This window comes from Lampetra fluviatilis, unplaced genomic scaffold, assembly GCF_964198595.1.
Source record: "Lampetra fluviatilis unplaced genomic scaffold, kcLamFluv1.1 SCAFFOLD_779, whole genome shotgun sequence".
In the NCBI taxonomy this organism is placed as follows: Eukaryota; Metazoa; Chordata; class Hyperoartia; order Petromyzontiformes; family Petromyzontidae; genus Lampetra; species Lampetra fluviatilis.
Window position 1 is genome coordinate 9618 of NW_027621366.1, and position 12886 is coordinate 22503.

At 57.6% G+C, this 12886-nt stretch overlaps 1 protein-coding gene across 1 annotated transcript; it reads right to left on the reverse strand.

Moving 5' to 3' along the window:
• Window positions 1-276: 276 nt before the first annotated feature.
• MAEL (maelstrom spermatogenic transposon silencer) lies at window positions 277-12448 on the reverse strand. Its single transcript, XM_078885464.1, has 11 exons — window positions 12168-12448; window positions 9460-9588; window positions 8503-8593; window positions 7302-7451; window positions 5889-5930; window positions 4906-5076; window positions 3818-3959; window positions 3527-3707; window positions 3206-3259; window positions 2505-2768; window positions 277-1235 (listed from the first exon to the last, which is right to left on the reverse strand). The coding sequence occupies exons 1-11, from the start codon at window positions 12294-12296 to the stop codon at window positions 1056-1058; spliced, it is 1533 nt and encodes a 510-aa protein (XP_078741590.1). The 5' UTR covers window positions 12297-12448; the 3' UTR covers window positions 277-1055.
• Between the last annotated feature and the right edge of the window lie 438 nt (window positions 12449-12886).

A 12886-nucleotide genomic window follows, 5' to 3' on the forward strand; every position in this document is an offset into this window, starting at 1 on the left:
TGCGAGTGTGTGGAAACATTTAGGCTGGCCTGCCTACGATCCATCCTGGGGTTTAACCTGCGGGCTGGATTGTGTGAGGAGCTCACAAATCCTTGAAAGATCTGGGCAAAGTCCCATCGGTGAGCTCCTCCGGCAGGCAAGGCTGCGTTGGCTGGGTCATGTAGCCCGCATGCCCAGCCACCGCATGCCTAAACAGCTTTTGTTCGGCCGGATCGAGGGGGCTAAACGGGCACGGCACGGGCTAGAGAAGAGATGGAGTGATGTGGTACAGGAGGACGTGGAGCTGAGTGAGTGGGTGAGTGTGTGAGTGACACGGGCTAGAGAGGAGATGGAGTGACGTGGTACAGGAGGACGTGGAGCTGAGTGGACTTGCCGATGACTGGTACCAGCGGTGTCAAGATCGGCCTCAGTGGAGGAGGCTCGTGAAGGACGCTACTGGGCAGTTGGAGGCAGTCGCCCTCCAACAACAACGGAGGGCGGAGGAGCGACGCTCACAACAACGAGCGGAGCGCCGGGTGGATAAAGCGCAGCAAGTTGGCACAGTAGGGGGCACAGGTGGTGCATCAGCCAGTCATCTCGGTCATATCGGTCAGTCGACCCGTGGCACCTGCTGGGTCTGCCCCGTGACCTCCTGCCAGCGGGCGTTCGACACTTCACGTGGCAGCCTCAAGGTGCACATGGCCTGGCACAAGCGTCGTGGTGACGTCACCGCCACTTAGTGGCGAATGGCGGTTGTTGTTGTGAGTGAGTTTAAGTATGTGAGTGTGTGTGTATGAGTGTGTGCATGTGTGAGTGTGTGTATGTGAGTGTGCGTTTGTGTCGCGGTAGTATAGTGGTTAGCGCTACGAACCCGGCGACCCGAGTTCGATTCCCGCTCATGGCCAACAACCGACCCGCGACGATTATCTGAACCGGTCCTGGGCCTCCCCCCCTAGGTCGACTAGGCCTCAAATGAGAACCCGGTTGCGCGTGGCGATGGGTGTGTGTTGTGCAAGTAGTAACCATCGCCGCTGGGGGGGGGAAGAGACTGAGCGAGTGAGCGTTTCCGCCTCTCCTTAGCGAGCGATGGAGCCTCTCCCCATGCTGAGGAGGGAACGCAAGGCCTGCCGATCAGCCGCCTCCTGCTCCTCGCCTGACGGCCGTGCCCAGCCTGGTGGCGGTGCAGGGGCACTGCCGTCAGGCCGGTCCAAGGAGGCTCCACGGCCCGGTGGGTCGGAGCGGAGAGCCGCGTGTCCCTGCCGAAACAACGCAGGCGTTGACGACGATGATAATCACCATGACGACGACGATGATAATCACCATGACGACGACGATGATAATCACCATGACGACGACGATGATAATCACCATGACGACGATGATAATCACCATGACGACGACGATGATAATCACCATGACGATAACGACACCGCCACCAGCGTCAACAACCTAACGGCTTCATTCTAGATATGAAGCTTTCGTGACTGCAAGGATTCAAACTCGTGGGTTTTTTCGGTAAAGTCACCGTGTAGGTAAAAACATTAAAATTAATAAAAGTATAATAAAAAAATAAAAAATCACGACGTTTCGGAGGCAACACAAGCTTCCGTCTTCAGGTGGAAACCGTCACAGCCACGACAGCCGTATCAAGTAAATGAGAGATTACAAGAGCTACCACTCCGTTTATATATAATGGTTGGAGAGGGGGGGGGGGGACTGGGCAAGTACAGCACACTTTTAATTCATATGGTCAGGTGAAGCTTAAAGAGGGTGAGCCTTTGTTATGGAGAGGTACGGTTTGTGACTCAACCTGTGAAAACAACTGAACATGGTGAACCTGTAATAGTTGTCTGTCAAATAAGATTGGCCAAACAAGTGTAGTATGATAATTGGTTCTTTACCCTTCTATCTGGCAACAAAACTGACACCTTTTTTACAAGGAGTCATGTTTGCATAGACCACAATACCTGCAGTCATAATGCAAACTAAAGACACAACTCTGATAATGTATGCACTGTCCTTGAAGTTGATTGGTCCACACCCGAGACAGCTTTCCTTAGAGCCTAGTCTCACATGGGTTTGGACCAGATGACGCCAAAAGGCGCACAACACAAAGACAATGCACCATCAGAGTATGAGAGCTCGGGGTAAGAATTCACACCATTGGAACCTCATTTGCCAGTAAAAAAATATGATAATTGTTTTTTTACCCTTCTATCTGGCAACAAAACTGACGCATTTTTTTTACAAGGAGTCATGTTTGCATAGACCACAATACCTGCAGTCGTAATGCAAACAAAAAACACAACTCTGATAATGTATGCACTGTCCTTGAAGTTGATTGGTCCACACCCGAGACAGCTTTCCTTAGAGCCTAGTCTCACATGGGTTTGGACCAGAGGTGTCAGTTTTGTTGCCAAATAGAAGGGTACAAAAACAATTATCATATTTTTACTGGCAAATGAGGTTCCAATGGTGCAAACAAGTGTAGTTTTTTTTTGCGTGGTTCATCACATCTTTCCTACCAGCTGCCACTGCTGCAGTCGATCCACCGCCGCCGCCACAGCCGGAGGTCCACGGCTCCTCCCCAAGCCGGTGGTGATGCTGCTGCGGTGGTGGTGGCCGGAGCGGGCCCAAGCCCCCGCCTCGCCTGGGGGCTGTGCCCGGCCCAGCGGGGGGAAGCTCGAGTCCCAGTCAGGGTGGTGGCGGTCCGCCAGGGTGTCCGGGAGCGGGCGGGACAGGCCGCGGGGAGTTTCCTTGAGCGGGGAGGGTTCCGCCGCGGACGAGGCCTGAAGCGCAAACCACCGCCGTCACCGCCATCACCACCATCACCGCCGTCACCGCCATCACCACCATCACCGTGGGGACCACACCGTCATCACCATCATCACCGTGGCGACCACACCGCCGCCACCACCACCACTCACACCAACCTCACCGCACTCACAGATCTCACGGCACTCACCGCACTCACGCCACTCACCACGCCCTCACCGCTCACACCACACTCACCACGCCCTCACCGCTCACACCACACTCACCACACCCTCACCGCTCACACCCCACTCACCACGCCCTCACCGCTCACACCACACTCACCACGCCCTCACCGCTCACACCACACTCACCACGCCCTCACCGCTCACACCACACTCACCACGCCCTCACCGCTCACACCACACTCACCACGCTCTCACCACCCTCACCACCCTCACCGCGCACTCACCGCTCTGTCCTCGCTCACCTCCGCCCGGCGCTGCCAGGTGACGCCAGCGTGTTGCTCCGACGGCGACCTCAGCGAGGGGACGTGGGCCTCCGTGACGGGGACCCCCAGCGCCGTCGGGCCCGTGGGCCTCCGTGACGGTGGCCCCAGCGACGGCACGTGGGCCTCCGTGACGGTGGCCCCCAGCGCCGTCGGGCCCGTGGGCCTCCGTGACGGTGGCCCCAGCGAGGGCACGTGGGCCTCCGTGACGGTGGCCCCCAGCGCCGTCGGGCCCGTGGGCCTCCGTGACGGTGGCCCCAGCGACGGCACGTGGGCCTCCGTGACGGTGGCCCCCAGCGCCGTCGGGCCCGTGGGCCTCCGTGACGGTGGCCCCAGCGAGGGCACGTGGGCCTCCGTGACGGGGACCCCCAGCGCCGGGCAGAGGCAGTCGCACAGGCAGAAGCAGAGGCAGCGCACGGAGCGCAGGGCGCACACGCGCACATCGTGGTCCCAGTGGAACGCGCACCTGGACACGCGCGCGCGGCAATACCGTCACGGCAACCCACGGCAACACAACACGGGTTCCCACGGCAACCCACGGCAACCCACCACCACCACCACCACCACCACCCCCACCTCGTGCGCTGGTCGTAGTCCCAGGTGCCCGCCCCCAGGCTGTCGAGTGCCGAGGTGAAGGAGGGTGCAGCGTGGCCGGCGTGCAGGTACAGGTCCACCAGCAGCTGCTCCGCGTCCAGCACCTCGCCCGGCCACGTGACCCCTGGGGACAGAGACACACACGCGTGACCGTCACTCACCGCCCGCCCCGCCCGTCCCCACCGTGCGGCACGTGACGGGGCCGCTAGGGCGAGCGCTGAACTAGTTGAGCGCCGCCGTGAGTGGCCCGCCGGGGCCGACGGGAGGGGCGGGTGAAGGACGGGAAAGTTGATTGAAACGGAATAAGATGCGGTTGGTAGCGGCGATGGCGGTGGCTGTGAAGGCACGGAACTGGACCCAGACACACACCCAGTCAGCCAGCCAGTCACCCACCCAACCACCCACCCAGTCCCCTAGCCAACCACCCACCCACCCAGTCACCCAGCCAACCACCCACCCACCCACACACCCACCCACCCACCCACCCACCCGCCCGCCCGCCCGCCCGCCCGCCCGCCCGCCCGCCCACCCACCCGCCCACCCACCCACCCACCCGCTCACCCACCCACCCACCCGCTCACCCACCCACCCACCCGCTCACCCACCCACCCACCCGCTCACCCACCCACCCGCTCACCCACCCACCCGCTCACCCACCCACCCACTCACCCACCCACCCACCCACTCACCCACCCACCCACCCACTCACCCACCCACCCACCCACCCACTCACCCACCCACTCACCCACCCACTCACCAACCCACCCACCCACTCACCCACCTCAACCACCCACCCACCCACTCACCCACCCACCCACTCACCCACCCACTCACCCACTCACCCACTCACCCACTCACCCACTCACCCACTCACTCACCCACCCACCCCCCCACTCACCCACTCACCCACCCACCCACTCACCCACCCACTCAACCACCCACTCAACCACCCACCCACCCACTCACCCACCCACCCACCCACTCACCCACTCACCCACCCACCCACCCACCCACTCAACCACCCACCCACTCACTCACCCACCCACCCACTCACCCACCCACCCACTCACCTGCCTGCCGAGCAAGCCAGCCGAGTCCCGAGGCTACGCGCCGCGTGTCGGCGTGCCGTGCGTACACGACGCTGGCGTTGCCCGCCACCGTCATCACGTTGGTCAGCATGAATGGGAAGTCGCTGGACGCCAACTCAAAGCCCTCCGTGGGCAGCTGGTGGCTCGTCTTGCCTGGTGACGACAAGGGGGGGGGGGGGGGGGAGCGAGGGGGCACGCGTGGGTGTGTGTGTTGACGTGTGTGTGTGTGGTAACGTGAGTGTGTGTGTGTGTGTTGACGTGTGTGTGTATGTGTTTGTTTGTGTTGACGCGTGTGTGTGTGTTGACGCGTGTGTGTGTGTTGACGCGTGTGTGTGTGTGGTAACGTGTGTGTGTGTGTTGACGCGTGTGTGTGTGTGTTAACGTGTGTGTGTGTGTTGACGCGTGTGTGTGTGTGTTAACGTGTGTGTGTGTTAATGTGTGTGTTGACGTGTGTGTGTATGTGTTTGTTTGTGTTGACGCGTGTGTGTGTGGTGACGTGTGTGTGTGTTGACGCGTGTGTGTGTGTGTGTTGACGCGTGTGTGTGTTAATGTGTGTGTGTTGACGTGTGTATGTGTGTGTGTGTTGACGCGCGTGTGTGTGTTGACGTGTATGTATGTGTGTTGGAGTTGATGCGTGTGTATGTTTGTGTGTGCGGGTCTCTGTGCGGGTCTCTGTGCGGGTCTCTGTGCGGGTCTCTGTGCGGGTCTCTGTGCGGGTCTCTGTGCGGGTCTCTGTGCGGGTCTCTGTGCGGGTCTCTGTGCGGGTCTCTGTGCGGGTCTCTGTGCGGGTCTCTGTGCGGGTCTCTGTGCGGGTCTCTGTGCGGGTCTCTGTGCGGGTCTCTGTGCGGGTCTCTGTGCGGGTCTCTGTGCGGGTCTCTGTGCGGGTCTCTGTGCGGGTCTCTGTGCGGGTCTCTGTGCGGGTCTCTGTGCGGGTCTCTGTGCGGGTCTCTGTGCAAGCCACTTACTTGTGAGGTCGCATTGGTATCTGAATCCCAAAGGGATGGGACCTAAACAACAACAACAGCAGCAACAGCAGCAGCAACAGACCGATATCAATACAAGGAAGCGCTTGCAAGGACCTCCCACCAACATGACACGGTGGCTAGGAGATGTTGACCACCTCGCCTGGTCTACAGGAGGTCGTGGGTTCGATCCCGACCTTGTCGATGCCTGCTGCTGCTGTACATCTGGAGTTTGCGTCTCCCCCCTCTCATCATCACGGTGGCTAGGAGATGTTGACCACCTCGCCTGGTCTACAGGAGGTCGTCGGTTCGATCCCGACCTTGTCGATGCCTGCTGCTGCTGTACATCTGGAGTTTGTGTCTCCCCCCTCTCATCATCACGGTGGCTAGGAGATGTTGACCACCTCGCCTGGTCTACAGGAGGTCGTGGATTCGAATCCGACCCTGACGATGCCTGCTGCTGCTGCTGCTGTAAATCTGGAGTCTGCGTCTCTCGCTCGTCACCTGTGGTGCCATGGATTTTTCTCTCAAGAGTCCTCCCGCTTTCCCCTCCACACTCAGCGCTGCGTCAACAATGACCACAAAGCAACCACCAACACCACCACCGTCACCACCACCGTCACCTCCGCCGCCACCATCACCTCCACCACCACCACCACCTCCGCCGCCACCATCACCTCCACCATCACCTCCACCATCACCTCCACCATCACCTCCACCATCACCTCCACCATCACCTCCACCATCACCTCCACCATCACCTCCACCACCACCATCACCGCCGTCACCACCATCACCTCCACCATCACCTCCCACCATCACCTCCACCACCACCATCACCGCCGCCGCCACCATCACCTCCGCCGCCACCATCACCTCCACCATCGCCTCCACCATCGCCGCCACCATCGCCGCCACCATCGCCTCCACCATCACCTCCACCATCACCTCCACCATCACCTCCACCATCACCTCCACCATCACCTCCACCATCACCTCCACCATCACCTCCACCATCACCGCCACCATCACCGCCACCATCACCGCCGCCACCACCACCATCACCTCCACCACCACCGCCACCACCACCATCACAATCACCACCTCCATCGCCGCCGCCACCACCTCCACCACCTCCACCATCACCTCCGCCGCCACCATCACCGCCTCCACCATCAACATCACCACCGCCACCACCTCTACCGCCACCACCTCTACCGCCACCACCACCACCATCACCACCACCTCCACCACCGCCGCCACCACCTCTACCACCACCACCGCCACCATCACCGCCACCATCACCACCATCACCACCACCACCATCACCTCCGCCGCCACCACCGTCACCACACCACTACCACCACCACACCACCACCACCACCGCCACCACCACCACCACCACCACCGCCTCACCGCTGTCCACGAAGTGGTGTATGGAGGTGATGAGGCCTCGGCGCAGCGAGAAGCGGGCGGCCGCCAACTCGCACGGCAGGACGATGTCGCAGCCCGGTTCATCCAGTTTCATCAGCACGTCCACCACCACCAGCTCCACGTCACACACGCCTGCAACACGCAACACACACACGCAACACGCACACGCAACACACACGCAACACACACGCAGCGACACGTCACAGCCCGGTTCATCGAGTTTCATCAGCACGTCCACCACCACCAGCTCCACGTCACACACGCCTGCAACACGCAACACGCAACACACACACGCAACACGCACACGCAACACACACACAACACACACGCAGCACAACACACGCAACACACACGCAGCACACACGTAGCACACACGCCTACAACACACACACACAACACACGCAACACACACGCAGCACACACGTAGCACACACGCCTACAACACACACACAACACACACACGCAGCACACACACACAACACACACACACAACACACATACGCACAGACACGTCACCGCTACACCAGGTCGTCACGACTGCTGCTGCTGCTATAGATTTGAAGTCTGCGTCTCTCTCTCTCTCATCATCACGGTGGCTGTGAGATGTTGACTACCTCGCCTGGTCTACAGTCTGTGTGTCTCTCTCATCATCAATCACGGTGGCTATGAGATGTTGACTACCTCGCCTGGTCTACAGTCTGTGTGTCTGTCTCATCATCATCATCATCATCACGGTGGCTATGAGATGTTGACTACCTCGCCTGGTCTACAGTCTGTGTCTGTCTCTCTCATCATCATCACAGTGGCTAGGAGATGTTGACTACCTCGCCTGGTCTACAGTCTGTGTGTCTGTCTCATCATCATCATCATCACGGTGGCTATGAGATGTTGACTACCTCGCCTGGTCTACAGTCTGTGTCTGTCTCTCTCATCATCATCACGGTGGCTATGAGATGTTGACTACCTCGCCTGGTCTACAGGAGGTCGTGGGTTCAATCCTGACCCTGATAACCCCTGCTGCTGTAGATGTGGAGTCTGCGTCTCTCTCTCATCATCATCATCATCACGGTGGCTAGGAAAAGTTAACTACCCCGCCTGGTCTACATGAGGTCGTGGGTTCGATCCCGACCCTGACGAACGCCCCCTAGGTCCGCTCCGACGGTGAAAATGGACGCTGCCTCACCGTCTCCCGGAGGCCAGGACTCCACCACCTTGCGGCGAGCCTCCTCCTTCCTCGCCGCTCGCTCCTCCTCCTCCTCCACCTTCTCGACGGCCTGAGGGCGACACACGCGACACACACAAAGAGGTCCTCTCCCCCACCACGAAGCCTTCGCAAGGCCGCCGCCACCACCGCCGGGGGCGACTTGCCCGCTGCCGGCGAGAGGGGCAGTTTGGGTCAGAGGTCGCTAACGGGTTTTGATTCCTTAGCCGTACCCGTACCCGGCCGCACCAGGGTCGCAAACGGGTACCCGTACCTTACCCGATACCCGGCCGTACCCGTACCCTATACCCGGCTACCCGTACCCGACCGGTATCCGGTAGGGTACGGGTAGGGTACGGGTATCGGGTACCCGATTGCAACCTCTGGGATGAAGCCACGTTGCAGGCGCGGGTGGGTTCATTCTAGGAACTTGAATCGTGAGAAGAGACAAGACGTTGGGAAATGAGTGACACACGGTGACTCACCAGTGACTCACGGCCTACCCGTACCCGGCCGGGTATCGGGTAGGGTACGGCCAGGTACGGGTAGGGTGTCGGTTGTGGTGGTGGTGGCCTTCAGAAGCCTCCACCACCACCAACACCACCACCCCCACCACCACCCCCACTACCACCACCCCCACCGCCGCCACCACCCCCACCACCATCATCATCACCCACACCACCCCCACCACCACCCACCACCCCCACCACCACCACCCCCACCACCCCCACCACCACCACCACCCCCACACCACCCCCACCACCACCCCCGCCACCCCTACCACCACCACCACCCCCACCACCGCCACCAGCCCCACCACCATCATCACCCACACCACCCCCACCACCACCACCACCCACCACCCCCACCACCACCACCCCCACCACCCCCACCACCACCACCCCCACCACCACCACCACCACCACCCCCACCACTCACCTGCTGGTGCTTGCGATGGCTGCTGCTGCCTCTGGGCACTGTCCCCGCCTGCAGCGTGACGGGCAGCTGCCAGCAACTCTCCTCCACCTTGGACGGCCGATAGCGGAGCTTCTCCTCCGCGTCCAGAGCCTTCGCGCAACCACCACCACCACAACCACCACCACAACCACCATCACCACCACCACAACCACCACCACAACCACCACCACCACCACAACCACCACCACAACCACCATCACCACCACCACAACCATCACCACAACCACCATCACCACAACCATCACCACAACCACCATCACCACCACCACCACAACTACCATCACCATCACCACCACCACCACCATCACCACCACCACCACAACTACCATCACTATCACCACCACCACCGCCATCACCACCACCATCATCACCGCCGCCACCACAACCACCACAACTACCATCACCATCACCACCACCACTGCCATCACCACCACCACCACAACTACCATCACTATCACCACCACCACCGCCATCACCACCACCATCATCACCGCCGCCACCACAACCACCACAACTACCATCACCACCACCACAACTACCATCACCACCACCACCACAACCACCATCACCACCATCATCATCACCACCACAAACACCACCACCATCACCACCACAACCACCATCACCACCACCGCCGTCATCATCATCATCATAGCAAGCACCACCACCATCACCAACACCACCATCACCACCACAATTACCATCACCACCACCACCACACCACCACAACCACCATCACCGCCACCACCGCCGTCGTCATCATCGTCGTCACATCATCATTATCATCATCATCATCATCTGTACCATCATCATAGCAAGCACCACCACCACAACTACCATCACCACCATCACCACCACCACCGTCGTCATCATCATCATCGCCACCATCATCATAGCAAGCACCACCATCACCATCACCACCACCACAACTACCACCACCACCACCGTCGTCATCGTCGTCGCAAACACCATCGTCCGCCATCATCATCATCATAGCAAACACCATTGCTGCCGTCATCATCATCATCATCATCGCCGTCATCATCATCACCATCGCCGTCATCATCATCACCATCGCCGTCATCATCATCACCATCGCCGTCATCATCATCATCATCGCCGTCATCATCATCATCATCGCCGTCATCATCATCATCATCGTCGTCATCATCATCGCCGTCATCATCATCATAGCAAACACCATTGCTGCCGTCATCATCATCATCATCGCTGTCATCATCATCATCATCATCGCCGTTATCATCATCATCACCATCGCCACCATCATCATCATCATCGCCGTCATCATCATCATCGCCGTCATCATCATCATCATCATCGCCACCATCATCATAGCAAACACCATCGCTGCCATCATCATCATCATCATCGCTGCCATCATCATCATCATCACTGACTGACATCATCATCATCATAGCAAATACCATCGCCATCATCATCGCATCATCATCATCGCTGACTGACATCATTATCATCACAGCAAACACCATCGCATCATCATCATCATCATCGCTGACTGACATCATCATCATCATAGCAAATACCATCGCCATCATCATCGCATCATCATCATCGCTGACTGACATCATTATCATCACAGCAAACACCATCGCATCATCATCATCATCATCGCTGACTGACATCATCATCATCATAGCAAATACCATCGCCATCATCATCGCATCATCATCATCGCTGACTGACATCATTATCATCACAGCAAACACCATCGCATCATCATCATCATCATCGCTGACTGACATCATCATCACAGCAAACACCATCGCCGCCATCATCATTAGGCAGAGAGATTAGGGGGATGAGCAAGTTAACGTCATGTCTATGCCTGACACAAGCTGCAGCACTGCCAACTACACTACAATTATAAACGTTGTAGTGGGTTCACTCTCAAACACACAGCCGGTTAGTGCTGTACTAGTATACTACACTATACACTACATTATACACTACACTATACACTACACTATTATACACTACACTATATACTATACACTACACACTACACTATACACTACTACTATACACTACACTATACACTACACCACACTATACACACTCTTCTTGGTTCTTTCGGTAAAGTCACGTAGAAGGGAAGTAATAAAATAAAAAATATGTTATTATTTCCCTTCTACGAGACTTTACCGAAAGAACCAAGGGTATTAATATTTTTACTTTATAATTTTCCCATCCACGTAACTTTCACCGAAACTACCAAAACAATTATCAACCGAAGGAGTTTTTTTGTTTTCATTAAGTTTCATTTTATTATTTTTTTCCATCTCCGTAACTTTTCCCCTAACGAATTCAAACAATATTCAACCGAATGAGTTATTAGTTTTAGATTTTTACCTTATATTTTTCCCATCCACGTAACTTTCACCGAAAGAACCCAAACGATAATCAACCGAAGGAGTTTTTGTGTTTTCATTAAGTTTCATTTTATTATTTTTTTCCATCTCCGTAACTTTTCCCCGAACGAATTCAAACAATATTCAACCGAATGAGTTATTAGTTTTAGATTTTTACCTTATATTTTTCCCATCCACGTAACTTGCACCGAAAGAACCCAAACGATAATCAACCGAAGGAATTTTTAGTTTTTTAAAAAGTTATTTTATTTTGCTTACCTCCCAACCGGGCGCGCAGAGCCGGGCCGCGTCCTCGAATCCATTAACTTCAATTCCCGCTCGTCTCAACGTCGATGTCTGTTCCTTCATGTAGGCGTAGAATCCGTTTCGATTTTTTTTTGGAGGCATCTCTCTCTCTATCTCTCGGTTGTCTCTGTCTGCGTGTCGCGCGCGGTCGTTTTTGTAATGAGGGGTGAGGCGGAAAAAACGGAGTTATTTAATGGATTTTTGAGAGAAAATAAAAACAAATTTCGGAGGTAAAAATTTTCATCAAAAATGGCGCCCGCGGCCACGCGCGAGGAAGGAACGGGAAATCGTTTTTGTAGAAAATGTCTGCCGCGTGACGTCACTTCCGGGGGTGGGGTGGGGGTGGGGTGGGGGTGGGGGCCGGAAGAGGTGAGGGGTGGTGGGGGTTGGTGTTGGGGGATGGGCGGAGGTTGGGGGGGTGGGGGGAGGGGTGGAGGGAGGTTGGGGGTGGGGGGAGGGGTGGAGGGAGGTTTGGGCGGGTGGGGGAGATTGGGGGTGGGGGGAGGTTGGGGGTGGAGGGAGGGGTGGAGGGAGGTTGGGGGTGGGGGGGTGGGGGGGGAGGTTGGGGGTGGGGGGGTGGGGGGGGAGGTTGGGGGTGGGGGTGGAGGGAGGTTGGGGGTGGAGGGAGGGGTGGAGGGAGGGGTGGAGGGAGGTTTGGGCGGGTAGGGGAGGTTGGGGGTGGGGGTGGAGGG

What these genes read in the sequence shown, in the direction of transcription:
- MAEL (XM_078885464.1), bottom strand. Translation starts at nt 12,296, where the DNA reads ATGCCTCCAAAAAAAAATCGAAACGGATTCTACGCCTACATGAAGGAA. An exon ending in GCCATCGCAAGCACCAGCAG is followed by an intron (nt 8,594 to 9,459) that starts GTGAGTGGTGGG and finishes TGTCGCCCTCAG; the next exon opens with GCCGTCGAGAAGGTGGAGGA. An exon ending in ATACCAATGCGACCTCACAA is followed by an intron (nt 5,077 to 5,888) that starts GTAAGTGGCTTG and finishes TGTCGTCACCAG; the next exon opens with GCAAGACGAGCCACCAGCTG.